We start from the raw sequence: 14,463 nt of genomic DNA on the forward strand, positions 1-14,463 counted from the left end.
AGCAGCGCATGCGCGAATAGGTATCTCAGTATCTTGCCCACGCGTCGCTGTCGTCGCCGGCGCATCACAATGCGGTGAAACCCATGACATCATGACGTCAGCCGAACATTCTTGGTGCAATACTAGCTAAAAAAATAGTTTTTTATCTTGAGGAGTTCGATGGCGCAGTGATTACCTGTGATAGTGGCGTAAATTACTCTCACAATGATCGGTCATTGAATGGACGCCCAAAAATTTATTACTTTTAGCTCCTCCGTGCTTCAGAAGACACGCTAAGCCGTTAAGCCATGACACGTTAACGGAGATTAGGTACCTGACTCAAACATACAAACCCACAAACGCTTACATCTTTATACCTAATAATAGTATAGATGAGTTATTTGCAATGCGAAAGAGAATATGAGATGTGGGTCATGTAATGTACGGTTTACGAATTAGCGGAACAGAAGAAAACAAATTTATAAAAAGACTACAAACAGCATTTATTTTTCTTTGGTTCTTACAACTATTATGTACATGTGTGGGATGGATGATTGTGGTAACGCGGTGATGGCGGTGAGAAGCCTCGATGATTGTAAAATTATCCTGTGGAAACCAAATTTATATGTTATTTAACAAAATAAACAATTCGACAGATAATAAACTCCATTTGTTTCTGTTCTTACCGTCTCTCGGTTGGTCGGTCAATATAGGTAAGTATTTGAAATGTATGTTTGTTGGGCAAAGTTGAAATTTTAAATGACAAGTAAATAAACCATTCGGTGGAACCAGTACACTCTAACTCTTATCTCAATAGTATATCTTAGACTCGAATCAACAAAGGTATCCTCACCTTAAACTAAATATCACTTGAGGTAGCAATCAGTTCCAGCCGTGCGACAGCGACTCGCCCTCCCAGCCGTGGTGCTCGACGTGTTCCTCGTGATGGTGCACCGGCACGTAGACCTTCTTCTCCACGATCTCCTTCTTCACCACCGGCACCGGCACGTGCTTCACCACCGGCACCGGCACGTGCTTCACGATCGGCACCTCCTTCACCACCTGCACCTCCTTCACGACGGGCACGTGCACTGGGTACGGCACCTTGGAGACGTGGTGGTGGTGGATCGTGTGCACTTTGTACGGGACGTGGATGGTCACGTGCTTACTGGAACAGGAAGTTTGTTTATTTGGATTTAAATGATAATAAATAATAACAAGATCTAAAGAGACTAATAATAGTAATAAATAATAGGACAGTTTTGTAAACCCAATTTTTTGGTGATGCTGAGTGAGATGCTGATTCGACTAAAACTACTAAGACGCAAATGTTTCCGTAAAGGGTTCACACATAGACAACATTAATATATATTTATTTTATCTATGGGTTCACATATTAGTGTAAGTAGGTACTTAACCTACTAATTCCATGGTACTGGTAATGTCAAATATATAAAAAGTAAATGATATCGATATGGAACAGATTATGTGATTACGATTTTTTTACATAATACCATCAGAGAATATCATCACATCAAAAGCTATGCATATTGATCCAAACAATACATAATTACGGCATATTCATCTAAACAATACAAAAATAAAGTTTCAGTGGTTAATCACGAAGTTATGAATGGAAAATTACATTGAAATCATATTGTACATCAACCTACTTGACATAAGGCTGGGAATATTTGGAGTTACTCTAGTCACGGTGTATAATCATCGAGCACTGCTCCACCAGCGCTGCTAAGCTATGAAGCCGTTCTGAAGCTATGACTTGTAAGAAAAATTGGCTGCGATAGTTTTTCTTTAATAAGTATTAATAATTTCTCTTCTAGTTTTCTAGAGAACCTGCAGGAGTTGTGAGTATGATTTTCATACAAATATGTGATTGGTTAAAATAGCTCTATATTCCATCTTCTTCTTCGAGTTCCTGTGAACTATATCATATATAATATATTATATATCTTACAATCAATCCCGTATGTTAAATATCCCGGAAGCTAGTTTTATTATACTGAGCCGAAAATTTAATCAAGACGGACAGAAAACGATCGATCAGATGATGAAAGGTATTAAACACAACCTCAATAAAGTAGCTTAGCTTAGCTTAGGTCGATTGGAGCGACACCCGGCGCAGACGCTAGATTAGTTTTGTTTTCATCCGCAATGCAGAAGACATAATGAATCCACTTTCTCTGCAGATAGGAAATGATCCATTTTGTACCAACGGAATTAGCCAAATTGCTCGGTTTCGTATCGAACTCTCATTCAGACATGCGTTTAACGACCTGAGTCTAGTGAATGTTACATCATAGCCTGAGTCGCTATTTTAATCCAGATTTATTTTTACATCATTTTTATAGTTGAAAGTGACAGTGTTTTCTATCTGACTAAGTAGGTATCCCACTTCCGACGAAAGTTTTCGACGACATTTGGTGGCAGTTAGTTAATAAAGTAATACTGATTAAAATGTAAAATGTGGAATAAATTGAAATTATGTATTAAATAATCAACCATTTACGTAACTCAGCCTTATGGAAGGAAAGGAAACAAATATATTATGTACTTATAACTCTTCCGGCTTCTGCTTCCACAAGAGCCAAATAATATTACTTGAACTGGTTCAATGAAAGTTAAACCAATAATAATTAAGTAGAAACAGGTAGTGCTGTTACGTTTATTGGAATCCAATCCGTGTGGTCAATGTGATAAGGGCCCAACAACATTTTATTGGCATGTAAAAAATGTCAACTTGTATGTCACATGTGACGGCGTGTATCCATTGCGTACAACCGCGGCCTGTGTTTCGGAGCGGGCAGTGTTGAAAGCAGAGCAATTACTCTGTTACATCACTCATCTCGAGATATCTGGAACAACTCAAAGGCCACCGATCTAGAATCATCCATACCGGTTATTTTTTTATATTTCTATCTTACAAAAAAAATCCGCAAGATAAAAATGTGTGTGAGTAGGTATATTCTGATATATATGCAAGATTTTAAATGTTAAAAACGAGGATTTTGGGGTGGATGGCAGTACAAGTAGAAATGGGGAGTTACGGAAAGAACTAGTAGTTTGGTAAATATCATTTTTTACATGCTTTGGTAAATATCATTTAATTTTGAATTTGACGTGAAAAAGTGCCTGTGTAGGCCTAATTTCTGAATAAATGATTTGATTTTGATTTTTGAAGAACAGATATTTTGCCCCGACCTTAGATATAAACGGGTTGCAGTCTATCGCGTGCGCATTCCACAGCGACTACAAAATTGCAATTAAGATCATTATAAAGTGAAATTGGAAGGAGGAAGCTAGGCCCTAGGATGCTTCCAGGTCGGGTGACGCAACCGGAGTCCGAGGAAGTATGGGCGATTGTATCATTCCACACACTTCCTGGGTACAAGAAATTGGCTCACATACTCGTACATCCAAAGACATTTCTCAAAGAATGATGAACGGTAAGAACACAAGTCGATAATATGTTTTAAAATAATTTATGCTCTCAAAAATATTTTCATGAATTTGTAAAAGTAAGTTTAATTGGTAACTTACTTCAAACCATACAGTATTAATATTTTATTTATTTATCAGAACTTTAAGTAATAAATTATTACAAAATATGGACTTAACCATTTTCTAGTCAGCTTTCGGGAAAAACTAAAAGATACATTATACAAATACTCCAAGAAACCAAGGCGCACACTTGCGAGACCGGGTAATAACGTATTGACAACACTAGAATCTAGATCTACTCCTTAGAGCAAAATGTGCAAAACACAAAATGAGCACGAAACGTAAAATTTATAAATTACATAGCAGCTGTCTCGTTGCCGAGTTGTTCAGCTTTATGATTGGTCAAGCGATATATATTTAGCAGAAAGATAAACTTTTTACATACATTTATTTAAATTGCGTTACTTATTAAGTATTTATATGTTGTTAAGCAAAGAGCATGTGTTATAAATATAGCTTACAGTCATTAAATCTAGTATAATATTAAGTAAAAGACTGTAATTTAATTTGTTTTTATTAATATCGTCATGTATTTCATAACAGTTCGATAATATCGATCTTTCGGTAATATAACAACTATAGTGACCCGATCCGTCACTTGCAACACGAGGTAAATGCCAACGGACTTGTAAAAGTTTTGATATTTTACTTAATGTTTAAGCTTATGTCATTATTATGTTATCCACGCCTCGTCTCTCATCTAGAATATAAAGAAATAGTGTTTGAATGAATTGACCATTTGGATATCAATTGTTTTTGGTTACACAAAAAGTCGGAATTCTGTGGATTTGTGTTTAAATCAAAATCAAATCATTTATTCAGAAATTAGGCCTTCACAGGCACTTTTTCACGTCATATTCTAAATTAAATGATATTTACCAAAGCTACAAACTACTACAAAAGTCAAAAGAGAAAGATCTATTGAATTATTACTAATTAAAGAGTATTGTTATCCCAAAATTCCGTCAGAAACGGAATCTCTAAAGGGTAGTGAGAATCCGATTGCCGGAACAGTAGTGCAACCGGTGCTCGGTTTCCCAACTGGTTTTACGACTATTACAGTAAACATGTTATTACTAATTGCAATATCCTATACATATTTCACCATCATGACTGAAGTCAGCGTAAGAAATAAACTTTTATATTTTGGGAGATTCGGTTGTGATATTACGACCGGCCACCAGCCTGACGTTACTGTTTTTAGGGATGCTATTATTTGCCTGTCAGCTGCTGAGAAATTATCTTAGTTTTTCTATATTTGCCTCAACTATGTACGAGTCAATGAGACATGTATTACATCAATTCAAATAGCGTCGATCCCACATTGTGTACTGTTGCTTCGCGCTGTATTTATAGCTCTTGCTTAATTAATTCAAGACTACTTAATTAATGTAGCGTCTTCTTCGAACGCAATCTTCTATAATTACCCTAGATTTGAACGAGGTTGGGTAAAATTACCCAGTGTGTACCGTCTGTCTAGTATTAATTTATCATTGCTTTGTCTTCCTCTCCAGCGAAGAAGGTTAATCTGTTTTTTTGAGTAACTAATCATGTCCCACTGCTAGGCAAAAGCCATCCCACTCTCTTGCTATGTCTCTGGTCTTTTCCATCCATCTTTTGTCGAAATCTCTAAGTTCACCCGACCCAGTGCTAGGCCAGCCTCGCTTTTTGTGCCCGTAAGAATTAGGTTAAATGCTGTACTGGTCTATAATCTAAACAGATTCTTTCTATCAATCTGCCAGTGTAAGCGATAAATATAATAAATAAATATAAATATATAAATATATTAGGACAAATCACACAGATTGAGCTAGCCCCAAAGTAAGTTCGAGACTTGTGTTATGGGATACTAACTCAACGATAATATATTTTATAACAAATACATATATAAATAGATACACATCCAAGACCCGGGGCAATCAGAATACTTCGATATACCTACATTCGAATACTTCGTAAGTTACGGTCACCTACATAAGTATGTTGTGATGTGACATACTTTACCGATAGACAATGCCCTATCGTTACGGATATGACATAGCCTGTGTGTATGTGCAGTGCACATGGATTTAGTAAATACTTCGTTGTACGGAGTAAAATCTTTTTAACACGAATACGAATATAATTATCACGAATGTTCAGCGCTTAGCGTGGTCCCGGTTTCGCACAATATATGAAATAATGCAATACAATATTAAAAAAAATAATAGTGAAATGAGAACAGACATCTTCGACATTCCCTACATTCAAAAGCCGATTGGTGAATTTTTATGGGGAAACATTAGCAATCAAAAGTATAAGTACCTTGTAGTTTATCGTTTTGTTTGATATGTTTGATAGAAAACTTGTAATAGTTATCTACTACAAATTAAACATATACGTAGATCGATAGTGTGAATTCACAAATTGCACAAATAAGTGAAACTATATATTAACCGCGAAATAATTAAACCGTGAAAATAGATAAAACTAAATAACCGTCACGGAACTTGTGTTACGAGCCGACGAGATGGCGTGCAGCGCGAGTGTGCACGCTGACCGACATGGTCTGGCCTTGGCAGAACTGCATTGCATAATGTACAACAGACCTGATCGATGCACTTTTTTTCGTTTTTTAGACTAGCGCTATGTAAATAGACCTTCTTTTTTTTCTGCAAAAGAACCACGAATTGTGGTTTGAGCAGAGTTCATTGTCAATGACAATTTGACATAGCTCTTGAATTTGGCTTCGCACGTCTAAATAACAGTAAAAACTGCATCAAAATGGTTTAAAACTTAGACAGACGCGGAGGGCGAATTTGTTTTATGCTATACATAGTAAGCACACTAATTCGTGATTATAAATGGGGACGGGTACTAATATCATAAATGCAATAGTATTTTTGTCTGTCTGTCTGTTCCACTTCCACGGCTAAAGCGCTAGACCGATTTCATGAAACTTGGTATTCCTGTAATTAAAGACTCCCGTTCAAATATAGGTTTTCTTTCCAATCAACCTCAAAATGATGGGGGATGATATGATGGGGGGTGAAAGATAAATTCACGCGAACGAAAGCCGCGGGAAGAAGTTAGTTTTAAATAAGTTAAAATAAGTGCATGAAATGAGAATATTAATGATGACAACAAAAGTTACGAATGAACAGATTAAAACGAGATATATATATCTGGGCAATAGGACCCTCGCTTAAAGACTTTCAGTGCATACAGAAGTTAATATTTCAAAATTTATAGAGAAACGAGATCTAAGAACTTTTTGAATTTCCTTCTATGAACACAAGGCCTCACAAATCAATGTTATATATATGTAAATATACGAATACTTGAATACTCACTGGTGTCCATGTCCTCCGGGGACGGGCGAGGAGATCACCACAGCGACCAGGGCAGCGACGAGCTGAAAATAATAAAGTTTTCATTCACTGTACGATATGTCCAAATTATCATCACTTACTACCCCAGCAAAAAAGCAACCTGTAACTATCCACACCACAATCTGTTATTGTTGCCTTATTGTCCCTATGTAGCTGCGCTCCTCACAGACTAACGCGACCGGAATTTCTATTAAGTAATTTCTATTGGGTATATTATATATTCTTTATTATCTGCATGATTGGAAAATTCAGAGTTTCTTTTATTGTCCGATTGTTTTGTTTACACTTACAGCGAGTTTCGCGTACATCTTGTGTTATTCGGCTGGGCTGACTTCAGGTACAGCGGGTCTGTGAGACTGGCTAACTTTCTACTGCTTCTGAACGATCTACAAGCTTATATACTCGATCGTCTGCGAGTCCAAGAGTTGCATAATAGAGCCCCTTAGTTCATCCCTACTAGCCCGTAATACCCGGCAAACTTAGAAAGGTCGTATCAGTTTGGGCTGGGAGGTAGAAAGGTGCCTCTTGAATTTGGTGGGGCTCGCACAGGTGGGGTGAAATCGGAGGCTGGCATGGAATTACGGTAACATTTTATGTATAGCAAGTGCAGTAGCGTAGTGCCGACATATACCTACTTTTTAATTTACATTCTTTTTGTACGCAACTTCATGTGTCGGAATCGTTATTATTAAGTACTTTATTTTATACCTAATAAAAATGCATCCAGGAAACTCGATTTACTTAATGGATTATCAATTTGTGTGAGAGTGAGACTGTGTAATTTCTACAAAATATTTCTTCACTTAATATAAATTGCACTAATCGTTTTAGAGGTTAAGCCATTTTACATGTCAATAATGCAGCGCGAACGTTAGTTATCACTGCAACGTGTGATTGTTCATTATGTTTAAGTTAAATTTAAATGAGCCTTGCGAATGAAGTGGTTGAGCATTAATTTGCGATGTATATTTTCTTGTAATTTGTTATTAATACCTATTTGCAGTGTTCATTTATCCGTGAGTATCGTCAATTTCATGTTTTCAAGGCACCCAAGACATAGACTTCGTTGTCCGTCTGTCTCTCCATCTGTCCAGCAATACTCTCTTTCTCAGTGACGATATCAAGTTGAAGTATCTATACTTCTATACTATTATTATAAAGAGGTAAGCACTTGTGAGTCTGTGACTTTGTGAGTTTGTATGTTTGAGGCGGGTAATCTCAAGAAATATTTACGGATCGTAATGACATCGCGGCCGCAGCGACAGAGAGGGTCGACACCCTCTCTGTGAAACACCCTGCAAAGTTTTAAAACTCGATCAAAGTTGCCGCTGATGCATTTGATCAAATGACTGTAATAGAATATATTGCAATGGAAAAGCCCAAAGATAAATTTTGCTATTATTACACTGGAATAATTCCATTGTGTTTTTTTTTTACTTAAATAACAATAACCACTAACAAGACGAGCCTTTGTCAATAAGTTAATCATAATAGTTCGGTGTTTCGCCGCGTGCCGTAACCAGGGTGTTACCGCGCGGCGTCGAGCGAAACACCGAATTCTGTTTGAGACGATGCGTCAGTTTGTGTAAGCCTACTAACTTCCAGACGCCCTAAGGTCTACCTCGTGAAAGTAATATACTTAAATACCTATTATATCTTTTCTCTTTATAAAAGTATTTTAAAGAGAAAATATATGTATTTTTTTTGGGTTCCTTGAAAAACGATAACTACGAATAAAGTCGAAAAAAATTGGATGCTGACAGATTTTAATGAAATTTGGCACAGAGACAGGGAAACCATCTAGAGTAAAATAAGTAAATTTTTAGGGCTCCGTACAAAAAAAATAATAAAAAAAGCAAATCTTATAGGTTTAGGTACTCGTGTGTCTGTCTGTCGCAGCCTGTCATTGCTGGCGACGCCCCTTGATTACGCCCGACATTACTGAGCCTAAAATTTTGCATGTAAATGATACAAAATATAAAAGTTCATCGCTTGTAGATCTTCACGCAAGTCCGACTCGCACTTGATCGGATTTTTGTATTATGGTTTTACCCGAGCGAAACCGGCACGGGTCGCAAGTTTTATAGCTAGGTACCTAGGTATATAAAATTAGGACAACACAGGTTTATTATGTCCTTGTCCCCGTTAGACAGAAACAGGAGTTATGACTATCAAAGGCCGCGTTTTATGTAAAATTGTATACCGTATGTGTTTTAATTAGGACATAGGTAAGTAATTTCATTGAAATCTTTGATTAATTTGAGTTACGTCCGAGTGGTGTAATCGTCATAAATTTGTATCAAAGTGGAGATCCCCTTCAAACATAAACAACATCGCTAGACAAGGAAACGTTTCGGACGCAGTTGCATCACTGCGCAGCCGAACGCATTGCATTGCTATAACACACATGGCTTCCGCCCGCGACTCCGCCTGGCAGCGCCGATCCAATCCATACAACGAATGTAATTGAATACATCATATTTAAACAGACTAGTTAAAAATTCCTATCATATTTTTACAGTATCATACATATCATACATACACTTTACATATCACATACATTACATATCATAGCTTTTACAGTTTCCAAGCGGTTTTGGTAAAATATAATGATTTTTAATTATTAACTGAGGTAATGACAGACGTACCCACTACATAGTATTGTTTCTTTTTCACTTGCGTAAAAGGTAAATACAATATCAAATCGGAAACAGATAAAAAGTAGGTGACCCGAGTGCTAATTAATGACTTACCTATTCAAATTGCTCGAATTTATATTTATAAATAAACTTAATCGAATCATGTAACATTGTCTAATGCCAGCCACTGTCGACGAACAGTTTGCCAAACCTTGGCGGATTCGCTATACATTGCAGGTTTTTCATTGCGGTAAATAAAAGCACACTATAACTACCTATGCAATGTTCATGCATCAAGATCGACAAATCGATTGTTCAAGAAAGACAAATCGATTTATCAGCGGTCGCTCATTTGTCTGTCGGCAGTGAAATACGACCTATTGCCGCAGACTCGCTGCGTGCGCGTGCGCGCTGCTCTGCGTTTTGAAACCCACAGAATTTATTTTCTATAGGTAATCTAATTTGAAACCATAAATGTAAATAAATATGTATAGCTAAGTATATACATATTTATACTTACTGTACTGACAATATACCTACTAACTGCCATATTGCCCGCCCGGCTTCACTCGGGAATTAAGCTTTGTACTTACCTGTCTACCTATTTGTATTGGTAACAGTACCTAGTTTAGTTTTAAAGTTGTGATCTCAGTAATGCACAGCACACATTTCTTTACATAAGTATTTCATCGACATCATTGGTGACTACGACTACCCATGGTGACTACTGCCTGACAACACTTGATTTCCGAAGGTGAATGATAACATCAAAATAGATATTATTTTCTGGAAAAACAGGTAAGTACAGGTAAGTAACAGGTAAGTACCTCAGTGCGCCGTTTCATACGCCAATTAATGAATTAACTAATTCATACTTATTTCAAAATGTGTAAGTAAATTTCAGTAACGTTATGTTGAAATCAAAACAATAATAAATCTCAATCTACCTACACACACGCACGGGCGCGCCAGGGCCACCAGTCGGTCGCCGAAGTAAACAAGGCGGGAACCCCTATAGGTTCGTCATATCTGTCCGTCCGTTACAGGCTTATAAATAAGTTAAAAAAACTGTCTTTCCTCATCCTGTCAATTTCAAATAGATATCATATAGTGATAGTCACAAAACATACTTTAAAGTAACTATGTTAACTTTTTTATGACTAACAGGTTATATGTTCTAGAAAACTTTTTAAAACAAATAAGTAAACAGTTATTTGGCAGACATATACACCTTAATCCTTAATCCTCCACCTTATCTAAATAATTTAAATACTGTCTTAGAGGTACCTCTCCGACCTGAAGTGGGTACAGTTATTTTTATCCCTATTATCCCGTCGTGTAGGAAGGTCTTTAAAAAATATTACCTATGTGTGTAGTCTTGTGTTCCAATCCTCTACTGTGGAAAAAAATCAAGATAGTAGCAAAAAAGCGTCATACTCTGGTTTATGGGCCAAAATGAAGTTGGGAAAATCGTAACTCACGGTCTTTCAATAAATCGGACTGATATGGGATAACAGAACAAATATTCCGATCTGTGGGCTGTACTTCGCGAACGTGAGAGGGTCAAGGGCGCCCCGGCGACAATTATATAACATGTCGCTCAATGACTTGTGCAAGTGCCGGTTTCATTCCACTACCGTTATCAAGAATCAGTCACGCTCGACACCAATCGTTCTGGGTATTCAACTGTTTTCTTTTCAGGACCTACCTACTTAGAACAGCCTTGGCCCCAAACGGGGCGCCCATTAGTATTCAAAATAAATTTTGTTTTTTTTTTCTGGTTTGGAACGTTTATAGCCAGGATCAATGGTAAAAAGAGAAATTGAAGATAATTATTAAAACTGAAAATAGGATTTGCTCATATATCTTAAATATCCATTCAAGGGTGTTTACTTGTAATAAACTCACATAAAAATTTGCCTGACAGAAAAATACATCGTACTGCATATTCATTAGAGATAGACCTCCTGAAGAGGCGTTCTAAGCTCGTATTGACACAGATCAGATCCGCTCACACGCCGCCGACTTCCTGCTGTTATTTAATGAGACATGTCGTAACACACACACTGACAGTTCTCTGATGAACACATAAAGCCTGAATATAACAATATTTCTGTCGAGTGTGTGATGTCTAAAGCTAGTATTAGATTACCATTCACTTATTGCTGCTAGTCGTCGCATCCTCTCCAGCCATGCCCCATTGCTCAGTCGTGCTCCGTCATTTTGACATCCATCGATAGACAACGCAGAAATGTGTAGAAATTGTATGAAGTTTCCATGGAATTAGTAGGTTGTACGTTGTACGGAGGAGCCATTAAAGAAATCAACGGAACACGCATAGATTTAGAAGGCCGGGCGCGCGGGTCCGGGAACACGGAGCAAGCGGAGCTGCATCGACTGAGCACGGGGCAGGCACACAGACCAGTCTGTGGGCAGGCACACAGGTTGTGGTTATTTCTGGAGAAGTTTTCCTTCACCAAAACATCGAAGGTATTTATAAAAACAGTCACTTTTTCAAAAGCAACCAAATTTCAATGGGGGGTTTGGATGCCGAAAGAAATCTGTATATAGGTAACTAAATTTTCGAAATGTTTTTGCTTGTTGGTTTATTTGGTTTGGTGTTTTGGAATTCGTAGTCGGATATTTTTTTTGAAATAGATTTATTGTGTAATTCACGATATTTTTTGGAACTGGTTTATTTTATGTAGGTCTGCTGCTGAGCATATTGACTCGGCTGATATTTAAAAAGCCACCTTGTTAAGGGCTAATCTAATAGCCTAATAGTGTGTAGTCTGATAAGTGATAAAAATAAGTATTGTCTGTGGTAGTAGGGAGGGAAGAACCGAGTAGAGTTTATTATCCCGTGCGATGAACATAATTGCTTCAGTGGTATCTTGTTTCTTTGTTGTTTGAAAATGTTAGATACATTTCATAGGAACATGTATAAAGTTTGTCGACATTTAGGTAATACGCAAAACCTGTATAAATTATCAACGACTTTTTTACAAAAACTGTAACAAGACCCAAAGGTTTAGGTTAAGCACCACCCATTTATTTGTAACGATAAATACCTACCTAAATTTACATAAATTTACACACACATCATACGTTGCGTTGGCGCAACTGACCAAGCCTGCAAGTGCCTCCAAGCCACAGGCCGGCCTACAAGCAACAGGTCATAGGTTCGATTTCCGTAATAAGTAAATATGGTATATCTAGGTCTAGTATATGGTTGTGGTATCGATACAGCTTGTGACAGGTGAATCCATTTAACAGTTACATGAGAAACTAAAAAATTAAATAAAAATATTATTAGGTAGTACGAATTAGCAAATATGGAAATAATAAAATCAATTAGAATATTAAGATAAGACCCTAGTTAATACCCGATGACTTCCGTGGCGTAGTGGTAGTGGTCACCACACCCGGCCGCAGACAAATATTTTTATGTTGTGATCACAAACACTTGTCTACAGCTGTGGGTGTATCGTGCGCGTTTCTGTGTGCGTCCATTGGACGGCGATACAATCTAAGGACCAATCTTGTATCGTGCTGCCGTTGATTAATAGGACCTAATTAAAAACGTGGTGGCTTAAGGCACGTGTTAGGCCCATTGTATAGTTGTAATGTATAATTATACATAAGGAAGGATTATGTATAATTATACATCCATAAGGAAGGCCAGTGCACCAGCAGGGGACATGTAATGGCTGTTGATGATGATTAAATAGATGAAGTGGGTGATGAGACCCGGATGGGTGCACAATCGCGGGGCACGTCAGTCTGTTGTCAAAATCAGTTTATCTCGAGGTGTCGTACTGCTGTACCGACTTTCGCAAGTTGTAAGTACCTAATCAAATCAGATTATCATGTGAGCGGAGCGTTGACCGAAATACGCAATAAAAACATGTAATTAATTGATTGCAGAGTATAATGTTGCTTGTATAAACTGCAGCTTTGTTGGCAATACCCTGTTAAAAATAGAAATTATTACGCAGGCTTACGCGAGTTTTTTGGGGAAACTGTGTCCTTCTATCTCCTATAGCAGGCCCTGGCTTAACTTGGTCACGAAAGTTCGGGCTGGTCGGTTGGGAATCTGCCGAAGGAAAGGAAATGTATTTCCCCGCCTTAACATTGATGACACGTTCAGGGTGAAGGTGGGTAAATCGTGCGTTCGACAGACAGCTGCTGTCTAGCCGTCTGTCGAGTGCACCAATTACCCTTGCTTATATCTTGGTGAAAGGCGTGCCCGTAGTAAATACTCCTGTCATACTTCATAGCCGGGCCAGGACATCCTCAGGAGTAAAGCGAAGTTTTATTTTATTTGGCAAGGCGTAACTATCCGATAATGTACCTAAGCGAGGGTGAAATGTTACTTTCAACATTACAAACAATCAGACCGCATAATGTGCTTCTTCGTCGCAACAGTTGATGTACCTACTGAGATACAAGTAGTGCTTTGTTCAGACTCCAGTCTCTCTTAACCTAATTTAGTTTTACATGTCGTCAATATACATACAATGTTTGTCAGTGTATTCGATTGTGCATAACAATAAGGAATTTTGAACGAGTACGACTGAGCAATGCGGGGTGGCTTTTAGCTATGTTTAATTGCTATTCAAAAGATGTAGGAACTTTGTCAACTCGTAAGTATGTAAATATATAAATAAATCTGGTAAGTCAATGAAAGTCAACACGATCGATAGTTCAAAGGTTAATCTTAATAATATTCTAATAATTATTAGTGGGATAAAACATTCTATAAAAAATTAGCCAAGAATCGATGAAGCTGTTTCTCTTTAAATGTGGTAATGAAATCTCAAAATACACGCAGCCCCATCTGGTGCTTTTATTGCAAAATTTTTAATTAGCATTTAGCGCCACGTTAAAATACATACAGCGCCATCTAGTGTATTTATTTTGGCGGCCGGTTTGGATTTCGAATCATTGATTTC

General features: G+C 37.5%; 1 protein-coding gene across 1 annotated transcript; it reads right to left on the reverse strand.

Annotated features, from left to right (window-relative positions):
• Positions 1–457: 457 nt before the first annotated feature.
• Positions 458–7,286, reverse strand: LOC128683185 (uncharacterized protein). The gene is made up of 4 exons (XM_053768500.1): positions 7,160–7,286; positions 6,831–6,892; positions 833–1,147; positions 458–585 (listed from the first exon to the last, which is right to left on the reverse strand). The coding sequence occupies exons 1-3, from the start codon at positions 7,175–7,177 to the stop codon at positions 862–864; spliced, it is 366 nt and encodes a 121-aa protein (XP_053624475.1). The 5' UTR covers positions 7,178–7,286; the 3' UTR covers positions 458–585; positions 833–861.
• Between the last annotated feature and the right edge of the window lie 7,177 nt (positions 7,287–14,463).

The sequence above is a fragment of the Plodia interpunctella genome, chromosome Z, assembly GCF_027563975.2.
Source record: "Plodia interpunctella isolate USDA-ARS_2022_Savannah chromosome Z, ilPloInte3.2, whole genome shotgun sequence".
NCBI lineage: Eukaryota > Metazoa > Arthropoda > Insecta > Lepidoptera > Pyralidae > Plodia > Plodia interpunctella.